The sequence below is a fragment of the Gymnoscopelus braueri genome, assembly GCF_963280865.1.
Source record: "Gymnoscopelus braueri genome assembly, chromosome: 4".
In the NCBI taxonomy this organism is placed as follows: domain Eukaryota; kingdom Metazoa; phylum Chordata; class Actinopteri; order Myctophiformes; family Myctophidae; genus Gymnoscopelus; species Gymnoscopelus braueri.
Window position 1 is genome coordinate 46,963,276 of NC_137605.1, and position 13,743 is coordinate 46,977,018.

General features: G+C 41.4%; 1 protein-coding gene across 4 annotated transcripts in view; it reads left to right on the top strand.

Annotated features, from left to right (window-relative positions):
* Positions 1–13,743, top strand: part of usp45 (ubiquitin specific peptidase 45) — a 49,401-nt gene that overhangs the window by 16,308 nt on the left and 19,350 nt on the right. Inside the window, exons 6-8 of one of the 4 annotated variants that reach the window (XM_080426607.1) lie at positions 6,533–6,684; positions 9,937–10,032; positions 10,389–10,519. In XM_080426607.1, coding sequence (XP_080282733.1) covers positions 6,533–6,684; positions 9,937–10,032; positions 10,389–10,519 — 379 coding nt within the window. Of the gene's footprint in view, positions 1–6,532; positions 6,685–9,936; positions 10,033–10,374; positions 10,520–13,743 lie in introns of all 4 variants that reach the window. The other 3 variants (XM_080426608.1, XM_080426610.1, XM_080426609.1) reach the window with 3 other exon arrangements.

Genomic DNA, 13,743 nt, shown 5'->3' on the forward strand with positions numbered 1-13,743 from the left:
TACATTCCTCTAATTTGTTTTTGTGCATGCTCTATCGTTTTTTATTTCCATTAGAGAAAGGGAAGAAGAAAAGGTGGGGGGGCAAGGGGAAGAAAGGGAGAGAGCTCAATAAAAACAAACTATACATATTTACACATTGTACTGTATATCTATCTGGTGCGGTAAGTACCTGGTGTAAGACTGAGGAATATCGCATTATTGATATTGAGGTATAAAGAATATTGTGATATTTGACTTTGTCCATACCATCCAGCATTAATTGCAATATTACCAAAATGAAAATGGGTGCTTTTCACAAAATATTTATACAATGAGATTTTTCATAGATAATCATCAGTAATGCATATATAATAACTAAATGGGTAAAGGCAAATAATAGAACAGCTGGAATAATCAGGTAGGTTCAGATACTTTTATCAGTTTACTGTAATGCAGCCTTTAAAACCAGGAAAATACAATACAATATTACAATCCCAGACAATATATTTTCTTATATCACTATATATAAATATATACATTTAAAACATGTATATATATTGTATATATCTTTTTTTTGTTTTTTTTTACAGATCACCATTTTGTACAAATGTACACATTCGCACACCACTCGGGGAACCACATATCAACAACAACATAATAGTCAACATGATATCGCTACATCGATATAATTGATATATTCCCCAGCCTTCTCACATACATAAGTAAATAGGCACTGTCATTCACACACACACACACACACACACACACACCCACACACACACCCCCACACACACACACACACACACCCCCACACACACACACACACCCCCACACACACACACACCCCCACACACACACACACACACACAGCCTGACCACAGACTCTCGTCTGGTTTCCAGGCTAGCGCAGCGCTTCTTTCTACCGCTTCATCATAGATGCATGTTCCTGCATGAATCCATAGTTTCCTTAAGCATCATTTATCTACTCCACCCCGCAGATGTGTGGCTTACCAAAAAGAACAAAAAGTAGTCAGGACGGACGAGTGAGTTGTCTACAAGCTATCAGTAGCTCTACAAGCTTATACCGCGTTGTGCGCTTTAGGCTTGTAATTTAGATCTGCTCGTTTTGGTACGTGACATCATACTATATAGAGCACTGTTTCCCAAACAGTGGGTCGGGACCCATGTTTGGGTCATGGACCAATTTTTATGGGTTGTGAGTAAAAATCACTTTGTTTCCGTTTCCTACATAATTCTTTTTTTTATTTAAACAATTTTCATCAGTTAAAAATAATTCCAAAATATTTCAAATGTATTTCATAAATAGAATTTTAAAATAAATTAATTTCCATAAATTCATTAAAAGGGACGTTTAAAAAGTAGTGAAACTAGAAGATCTACAAGCTCACAACGCGTTGCTTTGCCGTTTATGTCCCGGGCAAATGTCTAATTTCTCTTTTGGGTCTTGAGCCAAAATTTTTTGGAACCACTGCTATAGAATATATAAACCTACAAGGCTGAGCCTGTTTCGGGCTTTGCATCTCGTTAGTAGCCTACACAATCGGCTTTCTTTTTCGTTATGCTCATTGTTGTATGTTGTTTGCTGACTCATTGCAACAAATTGATGAAAGATGTCATTGTGAGACATGTTGTACAACTTTGAGCTGCGATGAAGATGACACCTTGGCTTTACACGTCGTCGTAGCCACTGCTGCGGCGCAGCCTTTGTGTGTGTGTCTGTGTTTATTGCATGCCGCAGGCGGGCAGCAGGCTATAGTAGGCAGCTGGCTCTTGGAAAGCCACACTGACGAAAGAAAGAATTGTTAAATAGGATTTTAATGGTTGTAAATCTACGGATTGTTTTGTTGTGTTACTTTATTTAACCAAATAATAATTATAATATAATGGCCAGGAAGATTTATATTTAACGGCCAATTTAGATTTGAATCAGCCAATGGCCGGCATACACAGATTAACGAAACCTTGACACACACACACACACACACACACACACACACTCTCACAGATATCCACGCATCATTTCACACCTCAGTTTTACACAAATTCCAATATACAGTGCTCCCCCCTCCTCCCATAAACTTTTCACCACTTGTTCTCCATGCGTTGTGTAAGCGTTGACATATGGGTGTTCCCATATGGCTGTGGTGTGGAGGTAGGAAGGCCCCCAGATGTTGCCATCGTGGATGGCCAGATGCTTTTGGCACCACTGGGCGGATCGCCATGACAGCCAGCGGTCCCGCCAAGCTGTACCACATCTCTCCCCTCCTCCCCGAGGCTTAATTTATACTCAACCCTTTCAACAAGTGTCACTGGACAAAGATTATGGTCGCTGTCGGGCAGAAAATTCCTATCTCCATATTCTAACTTTTTGTGTTTTTTTTTTTCGTACGTTAATGCCCTACTTCATCACACTACAGCATCACACAAAAGTATCAGAAGAAGCAGATCTGCAAGCTCGAAACGCGGGTGCGAAGCGATGCGTTTTGAGCTTGTAGATCTGCTACTTATGCTATTTTCGTGTCATTTTTTTTTTCGTGTCATTTTAAACCAGGGGCGTAACAGTTGACCAAACTAATCGATTTAATTCATTATGAAAAATAATCTACAATTGATAATTTAATACAATTATTAATTAGTAATCGATCTTTATTTGGGGCATCGCATTATAGGCCAAAAAGAAAGTATTATTTTCACAATTCTTGCACAACACCGTTGTACGACAAAGTATAAAATAGGGCTTAAGTGGTTAATCAGTTCGTTGATACAGTATGTAATTAAAAATGTATATAAAAATGCGCTTATTATTATCAACATTATTATTATTATTCTCAAATTATCCATAGAATAATCGCTTTGAAAATCAATAGTTGCAGTCCTATTTTCAACAAAGTATAAATTAACCTTGTCAGTGGCAGCAACGACCACAGCATGAGCGTGAAACATCTACTGTATAGTTAATGGACTTGTTATGTTGAACATATCCTACTGAGGCTTGAGAGCCTGTAATTGACTGCATGTTTATCAGTAGATGTTCACTGATCCAGAGTAAAAGAATCCTTAGTGTTAATTGTACAAATGTAACCAGAACCTGTATGTTCATTTCCTTACACATTTGTACACTGTGAGTTACAAATGGATAAACACAGGTGTTTAGCTTCCTACATGAGTATTTAGCGGGGTGGTTATTTACAGATTTTTATTTTGGTTAACGTTTTGCCCTCTCATTTTGAAATGCAGCAGAATACCTGTACAGCAAAACCCACAGTGTTATTTTAACACTGAAAGTGTACAAATGTGCCTAAACACTCGGGATTGCACTGTGTTAAGACAATTTCATTGGTCCAGGCAAGACAAGACAAACTTGGCCTTGAGTACAATTATCAGTTTTTCTACCACTGTGAAAATGTAATAAAGAAATGTGCGTGCCCAATTGAATGTGGATTTTTCTTCCGAGTTCCAGTTCAATTGAGGAGTTGCCATTTTGTTTCCTATGGCTTCTCATGGGGGAAATGGAATGTGTTTTAAGTGTATAGAGGGCCACGAGTAAAAAGCCCACGGTTGCTAGCGTGGCCAGGGCACTCCTGTCAAGGTCCTTGTCCTTGGAGAAGAAAAGCTTGCTGGGTAGAGGACAGTAGTGGGCTGCTGACTGGACTATTGGATTGAACAGCCTTTCACTAAATGTGTTGTGCATGCGGAGTGGCTCAGCTCTATGAATCCGAGAGGACAAGCAAGGGCAAGGACAGACACATATCGAGGGGAGGATTGGAGAGAGCAAAGGGCAGGTTGTTAATGATGACTATAAGAATTGGTGGCTGGGTTCAGTTTCCCTGGTTTTTGGACACAGGTGGGTTCAGGCCAGGGACCCTACGGCAAACCTGCTCTTGTGTCTTGTGTATTTGGGTGAAGTGTAGCTGGACCCAAACCATTTCACACATTGTACTGTAAAGAGCTGAAGTCAGCGGTCAGAATGTAAGGGCTCCTCACTGCTGATTCTTGTCTGCTGTTATCACGCCTGCCCTTTGCTCTCAGCAATCCTCCCCTCGACATGTGTGTCCTTGCCCTTGCAGTGTCATGTACTGTACAATGGTGTATTTAATGTTATCAGCTCCACTAGAAATTAGCTTTTTTCCCCTGAATGAACAACATGACAAGTCACATAAATCGTTCATGTAGTGTTTTTTTTCCTTTTTTAATCTTTCAATTTATTTTATTTTGTAATCACAGGAACACTCATCTACCGTACCTTCCTGATGGCCTAAATTATTATGAGAATATATTTGTATCTGATATATCCAATCAAATTGTAAAAAATCAACTACATTGCTTACACATACAGTAGACTTCATTATCTGTAAGTGGTGCAGTAGCTACTGCAGCTGTGCACGAGGTGCGTCTGCAAGTGTTTCCAGCTTGTAGTCTCTTGAAACATGAAAGATGAATAGTGTAAATTCAGAGTTGTTTGCTGGGAAGTGTGTCATCGATCTACAGCTTCTTCTTTACAGCTGATGAGCAGGTTGGTGACTTGCATGGTTGCCTTTGCCATCGGTGTGTGAATGGGTGAATGTGGCTCCACATTGATTTACAGCACATCGTAAAAGCGCTTTGGAAAGTGCTTTAGAAATGCAGACCATTTACCTCTCACTTGTCTTACTCATTAATCCCTACATGTGATGGAACACATCTCTCTCTGTCTCTGACCTAACTGCAGAGATGGCATTGGAACTGGCTGGCGTGTTGAGCTGTTTACTGTCTTGTTTATATACCCAGCATGCAGTATGCTAAGCGCTGCCGCTAAAATTTGGATATCTCTGCTGTCCAGGAGCAACCAGCTAACTCCAAAACGCTCATTGTTCAGGAAATGAAAAAATAAAACATACTTTTTTCAGGAAATGAAGAAAACCTTATATTTTTAAAACAAAGCAATACTGCCTCATCAAAGTTGTATAGTGACTCTATATATTGTCAGATACTTGCATGTGTCATTATATTATCACCACTTTACCCAAATCCAGCTGAAGTGTAGTTAGGAGTCCGAACAGCAATAGCTCCACTCGCTGCTGAGGGAGAGGTTTCAAATGGGTCTAAATTCCCAAAAGCTAACAATGGATCTCCAAGCTCACAATGCATCACAACGTATGCATTAATGCCCTGATGCTTCATGACACTTATTATATAGGCCTACAATAATAAACTGGACTTTAAATATTACAATAACTTCTGCAAAGAGGGGTTCACAGAGTTGGAGTTTGATTAGAACTAGCGTGACAGAAATGCTATGAACTCCTTTCTTCTTCTCACATTGCTCTCCTCATTAAACACTTCATAGATTTTAGAAATATAATTACTTGTTTTCATAACATTAGCGTCAGTGCTAAGTTTGATAAACAGGTACACTGCATAGTTTTAACAGACTACGGGGAGAAAAACCCTGCCGTTTAGTTTGTTTATGTGGTGCTCCTCTCACTGCGCAGCCAGCGCGCTCTGCTCTGTGCTGTTCAAAGGCAGCAAGAGAGGAGAGGGGGGGGGGGGAGTTGCGTGGTGACAGTTTGAGGATCCAATGGAGTTGGGAGGTTTTGTCAGAGGCGCTTTTTAATACTTTTCATTGGTTCAAAATTAGCTGGTCCCTCCCGGACAGCGACGATATCCATGTTGGGCTGTAGCTCAGAATCCTCCATTACGATGTAGTTCTGTAACAGCTCAGCTCCGGTCAGAGGGACTTCTTGCTTCTGGTTTGGCCTCATATTGAACTAGTGTCCAGGGGACAACTCTTGGCTGCAGACAGGTCATACAGGTCAAGGTTCCCGTCTTACCTAACCTTCCTCTGACTCCTCTGTATTAGTTCAACGACTGTTCGGTAATAGTAATATGTCTCTGAGTATTAAAGAGACTGTCTCTCATTTCCTAAGTTAGTCATGTTTGCCTCCTTGTGAGTTAGAGGCATCTAAAAGTGTCTCCAGAGTACTTATGTGTCTACCTGTAACCTAGTGTTGCATTCTGACCATCTAAGTGAGTTTCCATTTTAGGTTAGTTTGCAGTGGTGTTCAGGAGTAACAGCTGGCTTTAGAGAGCTCTCGCCCTCCCTCTCCCCCTCCCCAACCAACGGAAACTTCTCCAGCTGTCATCTGCTTTCCCAGATGACCAGCCTCTCCTTACAGCTGTCACCACAGCACCCTACTCCCAGCTACCAGACTCGTTTTTTTAAGCCTAGACCTAGATTTCAATCTCGACCACAATCTGATCTTCCACCCCCACTGCCACGGTGTCAGTCCCTGATGTCAGTATCCAGTTTAGCTGCTAAAGCTTGGCATCAGTCATGTACTCCATCCGTGCACCAGATCTGACTCTACTGTTAATGTAGTATAATAGGCCCGGGCCCTTCCCAAACCCGAGGCCTATCAGCTCAGCCCTCACTATTAACTAGTTTATATCCCGTCCGTATGCATTGTGTTTGATTGTTTTGTTAATCATGCCATTGTAAGGTGGAGGCTAGTTCACCATGCAGCTTTTTTCTGGCCTTTTCTCTCTCTACCAGGATCATCATCCAGGATCATTAAATTGCGAGAGGAGCCTTTTGACTATGCAGACCCGTCCAGAGGGAAGAGTCCTGCCATCAATAGCACACTGGTACCCGTTAAAGGCATCAACAACCTGGGTAACACCTGCTTCTTTAACGCTGTTATGCAGGTTGGTATTGCAAGAAGTACGGTCCTATGCATAATTATATTTCATGAGCACATTATGTAAAAGGCAGATACTGGTGTATTATGACTGCATTTGTATAAGCAACCAAGGTCGTTGCAATTACATTATGATACATTCATTCCAGGCCTGACCACTTTGCAGCAAGTGCTAATATGTTGAATGAATGTCATTGCATTTGATTTGTATAATATATTATGCCACCCTTTGGACATAATTGGGTTTTCATGCTGCTATGACATTATGATCGTGCATACATGCACTGCATTGTAGATCCATACATACCGCTATGAGTGTCCCTATCTCTATTCAAGTGGAACTTCTTACAAGGCATGTCCATTATGCAGCAGCAAACCAGATAAGCAGGAGAGGACGAGCGAGCGTAAACAAGCTAGGCGGATGATGCGTTTCGGCTTTCTAGGTCATTTTGAAGCATGCTCCGTGTAGCAGTACGTACAAGGCTAGGCGCAGACGCTTTCACCTGTCCACAGATGAGTGGCTCTCAGGTGGTACGGAGCGTGGTTGTCATCCATCACAGCTACAGAGCCACACTGGTCCTTTTCTGGTTATGTCGTGGTGACTGCATGCTGGCATTCTTCCTCAACAATAACACCGTCTTTGTCTGCCATTTTGGTAATCAACCCTCAGGGTCGTCTTCGTTGATTGAAATTCGAGCGAGCGCGACGTGTTGCAGAGCTTGTGCATCAGTTATTTTCGGTGCGTGACACCGGCGCGCAACAAAGTATAGCGAGGCTTTTCACTCTATTTGTGTTGTGGGAAAAAAAATGCAATCTTGCTCGTGAAAACATGTAATTGTCAGCAGGAGAGCCATGTCGGCGCTCACAATGACAGCACCATTGTGCGTTCTCCATAGCAACTGTCTTCATTGCCAGAATGTGACAAAACAAATATCTGTTGAAAGGGTATAAAGAGATGCTCCATTACCATGAGGGGACAATGGTTGCTTCAGGTTGTCTCCTCACCAAGGATCTTCTCCTCATTGCATTTCAAACTCAGATCATAGACTTGTTTTAAGCCTTTCTTGGCTGTAATGAACATAAGCGTGATTCATTTCACACGGGTACTTTTTATCGGCCACTTTTGCGTTTTCCACTGGCTCAGAGCGAGAGTAGCAATTTAGTGATTATTGAATTCTGAAGGCTCGTCTGCTTTTTATTACGACCTCATATGTTGATGACATACTAGACGGGTGACGAATTAAAGGAAAAACCTGAATAACTGACAAATGCGATGGACTGCATGATACAATTAAGCAATTAACATCCCATCATGCTCTGTGGCGTGTATAAAAATGCTGAGCCGGCCCGCTTGACCTCGATTTTGGATTAAGATGACAAGAGAAAAATATCTAAGTGATTATGAAAGAGGGTTCATTATCAGGGCAAGGAAGGCAGGATTTCAGTCACAAATACTGCTCAACTGGCTAGTGTTTCAATAGGAATGGTGGCTGAAGTAACATCTGCATTTTGATCTATGGGAAAGGCATCTGGAAATATAAAAATAATATAATATAGACTATTAATTAACCCATTAACACATTCCATGCCAGAGTTTAATCTCATAATGTACTCACCAGTGCCAGCGTTTTATTGTTGTTTTTTAGTTTTTTTCATGTCGCCACAGACCTCGCTAAATAAGTTAAAAGTGCGCGTTCATTTGGTTCTAAACACACAGCGGATCGGTGAGAAACGGCGAGCGAAAACAGTTTCCAAATCCGTGCCGCCATCTTGAAGCTACAGCCGATGAACGGTAAACAGTGATCAGCGAGGAGAAAAACAACAACCAGAGAAAATCGAGTTTTAAACAGAATCCCAGACAGGAAGCGGATACGATCGAAAAAAACGGAACCCGAATAATTCCGTTTCCGACCGGAAACGGAAATGGATCAAAAAAATTCGGAAAGTGCACCTGGGGCACTTAACATGGGAATCGGCGGTTCGCGTAGATCTACGCGACTGGCACGCTGCGGCTTTAAATAGGTTCGCGTAGATCTACGCGACTGGCATGCAATGTGTTAAGACCTGAGGCTGATTCTACAAATGCCTTCTAAATCAGTAGTTCTCAAACTTTTTCGTGCCAAGGACCCCCAAATAAATGTATTTGGCCGTGGACCCCCATCTGAAAATATTTTGTTCGAGGGACCCCCAGAAGAGAAGACTTGTGTTAAAAAAAATATATATATATATAAATTCAAGATGTTTCAAATCTTTAAGAGATTTTTCAAATCCTCCAGATTTTTCAAAAATGTTGAAAAATAGCAGATGTACAAGCTTGCAGCGCGACAAGAAGTGACTTGCTGTGAGCTTGTATATCTGAAATTTTTGAGAACCACTGTTCTAAGCCACTGTTCTTAATCCTATCAGCGATCGATCAGACCGTCGGCAAGAACCGTTAACTACTACATAGAGAGGGATGTTATAGTAAGGTTGCAGTGCATTACAAAGATTAATTCAATGGTGAAAAAAACTATAGGCATTGTTCTACAGAGATGTGAAAAAAGTGCATGTGTGGTGTACACCAAGAGCACGACTACAAGCAGACACGAGACAGCGAGGCTGTCCAGGGGCTCCGTTATGCTGGGGTGGAGGGGGGGGGGATTTCCTGGCATGGTTTGCGTCTACTTGTCCCCTTAGCTTAGCGGGAAGTGTCACTGCAAATCAAGCAAAGTTATTCTTAGTAATCACCTTTATCCTATGGTGAAATACTTCTATCCTGATGTAAGTGGTCTCTTCCAGGATGACGATGTCCCTCATCCCCACAGTACACGAGGGGTCACTGAATGGTTTGACGAGTATGACAATTATGTGAATCATATGCTATGGCCTTCGCAGTCGCCAATCTCAACCCAGTTTAACAGACATGGGAGATTTTGGACTGACGTGTTAGACAGCACTCTCTACCATCAACCACCACAAATGAGTGAATATGTTTATTTAGAATGTTCCATCCCTCCAGTAGAGTTCCAGAGACTTGTAGAATGTACTGTATAGCAAGTCGCAAAAACTGTTATGACCGCTTGTGGCGTGTTATGTTGGTTCTTCCTCTAATTTGTTACCTGTATTTTGCCAGTTTTCCCTTGAATTTGTTTCACCCGTCTGTATCTGATCAGTTCCTTTACCCACATTACATAGTATTACAATAGTGCGAAATAACTGAAATGATACAATACAAGTTTGTAATTATTTGTATGAAAGTATCTGTATTCTCTCTTCATAGAACCTGTCCCAGACACACATGCTAAACGACCTCATCCAGGAAGTAAAGGAGAAGGGGCACAAACTGAGGATCTGCCCCCCTGTAGAGGCCAACCTGGTACTGCCCATAAACCCACCACACATACACACGCACACAAACACACCTGGTCCATACCATTACTTACCGTATACTACTTTGTGTTTTTAATTTACTGTGAAAGTAATTTTTTTCTAGACTAGAGTATTTTTGCCTCTGTTCTCTGCATCATGTAGCCTAATATTAAAGTTGCATTGTTTAGTTTTAGGTAGCAAAAACATGTATCTATTGTGTAGGTATTCAGTGCTGGGGAAGAATTTGATTCCTGTAATGTGGAGCTGAGAGGTGGAGATGGGACATCCTATCTTCACCACATCTAATTGGTTGGAAGTGCATTTTCTTTTTCTTTTTTTTTCATTTGAGACCGTTTCCCCCAGGGTCTGTTGACAGTGTCCCTGCCCAGCCAAGAGCCACTGACCTCAGCCATGTTCCTGTTCCTCCACACCATGAAGGACGCAGGGAAGGGACCAGTAAACCCCAAGATCCTCTTCAATCAGCTCTGCCAGAAGTAAGATGTGCCCCACCCATCATTACAAGTCATGCCGGAAACGGACTGCAAGATTTGAAACCTGATCATAACCCCAATATGGCCTTTTACAGTATATTCAAGATCTACATTGATGTGTTTAAAATAGGGCAGGTCACTATGGACAGCATGCATATGTTAACTTGCTTTGGGTTTAGGATTCAAATCTGTCACCCGATCAAGTCAGATCTGTTTGATTTGTATGATTGTAATCTGGGCAAATCTGAACGTGATCCTAATTGTTTGAACCGGTTCTGAGCAGTCTGGCAAAAGCAGAGTCTTATCACTGTCACTGGATTTCTCTGGATTTCAAATGTCTTCCAGTGTGTTTGAGGCATTTGAGACGGATGCTTGTTGTTGTTTAACTGGGTTGGCAGTTGTTTTTTCAGCTGATTTTTAACAAACTCACTATGAACTAATCCATAATACAAATGTTAAGTCCCCTCTATTCTTTTTCCAAATCATTGATCAATATTACAGAGGGCAAAAAGTGTTGTAGTCCTAACATCAACAACATGTGCACTGGCTTTCATGGTTGATTTAAGCTTGTAGATCTGCTGTTTTCGGTGCTCGGCGCGGTCACGCAACCAAGTATAAATCAAGCCTTTAGTCATCAAAGTGAACACCAACTGTTAGCCAGGCCATACTCAGTGTTTACAACACTGGGGGCCACAGCTTTCACCTGCTTATACCCCCCTCCTACCATGGTGACCACTTCACTGAGGGCTAGATTTCAACCAGCCAGACCATGCTAGCACCTGGTCCCAGCCAGTCCACCCACGAGCACTCCATAAAGAACAGAGGTGTGCGCGCGTGTACACACACACACACACACACACACACACACACACACACACACCCAAGCTAATACACACACAGTGGTGTGAAGTTACTAAGTACATTTACTCAAGTACTGTGAGTATTTCCAATTCTCAGTACTTTTACTTCTACTCCACTACATCTCAGAGGCTAATATTGTACTTATACTCCACTACAATTATTTGAAAACTATAGTTGCTAGTTACTTTGATTATTATTAAAAAACATACATTACTCACTTCAGCCCTATATAGATTTTGACCATTTGAAAATAGCCGATCTACAAGCTCACAATGGGTCACTCACGATGCGACGCATTGTGAGCTTGTAGATCTGCTATTTTCAAATGATTTTTATACATTTGAGAACTTGAAGTACTTTCTACTTTTGGTACTTTAAGTACATTTTGATACCAATACTTTTGTACTTTTACTCAAGTAAATTTTGAATTCCAGACTTTTATTTGTAACAGAGTATTTCTACATTGCAGCATTGATACTTTTACTTAAGTAAAACATGTGAGTACTTTTTACACCACTGCACACACACACACACACACACACACACACACACACACACACACACACACACACACACACACACACACACACACACACACACACACACACACACACACCACCCAAGCTAATGCACACATACAACAAACCGACTGCAGACTAGTGTACCGCACCAAACAAATGGGAGCAGCCAACTATTTTTTGCTCATGTCCTTTGGCCCCACTGCTGCAGCACCTGTGTCATCGTGATTGATCAGCAGTGGGCTCTAACCAGCCGTGTGACAGGCCAGGCAGGCACGCCGCACGCGGCCCCACATGGTAGATGTAGCCGTCCACAGGCTCGTCTTTGAACCGGCTGCATGGTTGGTTGGCTATATCCTTTATTGACGAGTGGTGTGTGAGTGGGTTGGCTGGTTGAGCTCTTGTTGTTTGAACATGGTACACTGCTGGTTGGGGCCGACACACAGAGTATAATTGATTAACCACATAAGCGTTATTTTATATTTTGTTCCAGGGTTCCCACTGTCGCACCCGTGATACGGTTGTTAGCTTTTGATCTGTTCTTTTTGTCACGTGACACCTTCCCTCGAATCTGTCTTAGGCTATTTTTGGTATCACACTGGTGTAAGAGCCTCATTGCACCGTATGATTGCTACAGTCCTGGAAATTGGGGTAAAATACTGTACTTAAGAAAAGTTATGTAAAGGTTTTGAAAATGTGTAGTTCAAAATGTGTGGGAGCCTTGTTTGTCGCACAACGTGTCATGCACAAATAGTTACAATAGAAGATCTACAAGCTCACAATGCGTCACTTCACGGCTAGTTGTGAACTTGTGGATCAGCTATTTTAACTATTTTTTAATTGACTTTTTTAGCTTTTTGCCTCTAATGACATTCTCAAAATAGGGATTGATTATTAATAATCAAATATTGTATTAAATTATCAATTAGTTCTATTAACTGTTGCACCCCTGGCCCCTGGTGTGTGGGATGGGTTGGGGCTCTGTCCTATATTGAGGGGCTGGGGGCTGTCTGCTGCCTGTGCTGTATGTTTGACTGTCATTTGACTAGATAGCCCCCTGTCGAGTGCTCAGGTACCTAGCTTTCATCGTGTATGTGTGTGTGTGAGAGATATGCCACCTCACCTGGTACCACCTCAGCCTGCAGCCCATATGCAGTCACTGGTGCGTTCAGACAGGCAAACATTGCACGCTTGTACACACACACACACACACACACACACACACACACACACACACACACACACACACACACACACACACACACACACACACACACACACACACACACACATTATCTACGATCCCTGGCTAATAAGCCTTAATACATTATAATTGCCCTCTATAACTCAAACTTAAATATTGTATTTATTTTAGAAATGGTTCATCTTTTACTCAAGGGGGTCAACGGCCGTCGCAGGTTGATGATGTCATTTGTCCATCTGTGGTCCAGCCCTATGGAATACGTATGTAAATTAAACATATTTAAAATATTTGATGCTCATATTAACCTTAGGAAGTATTAAGTAGATTTGTATTTGCATATGCATTCCATAAATTCTATAGGGCTGGGACCACAGATGGACAAATGACATCATCAACCTGCGACGGGCGTTGTCCCCCCTTGAGTAAAATATGAACTATTTCTAAAATTAATAAAATATCTAAGGTATTTTGAATTTTAGTTATAGAGGGTATACTATATATATATATATATATATATATATATATATATATATATATATATATATATATATATATATATATATATATATATACAAAGTTACAAACACATACACACACGTGTGTCTGGGTATATAAATATATGTGTGTGTGTGTATATATATGTG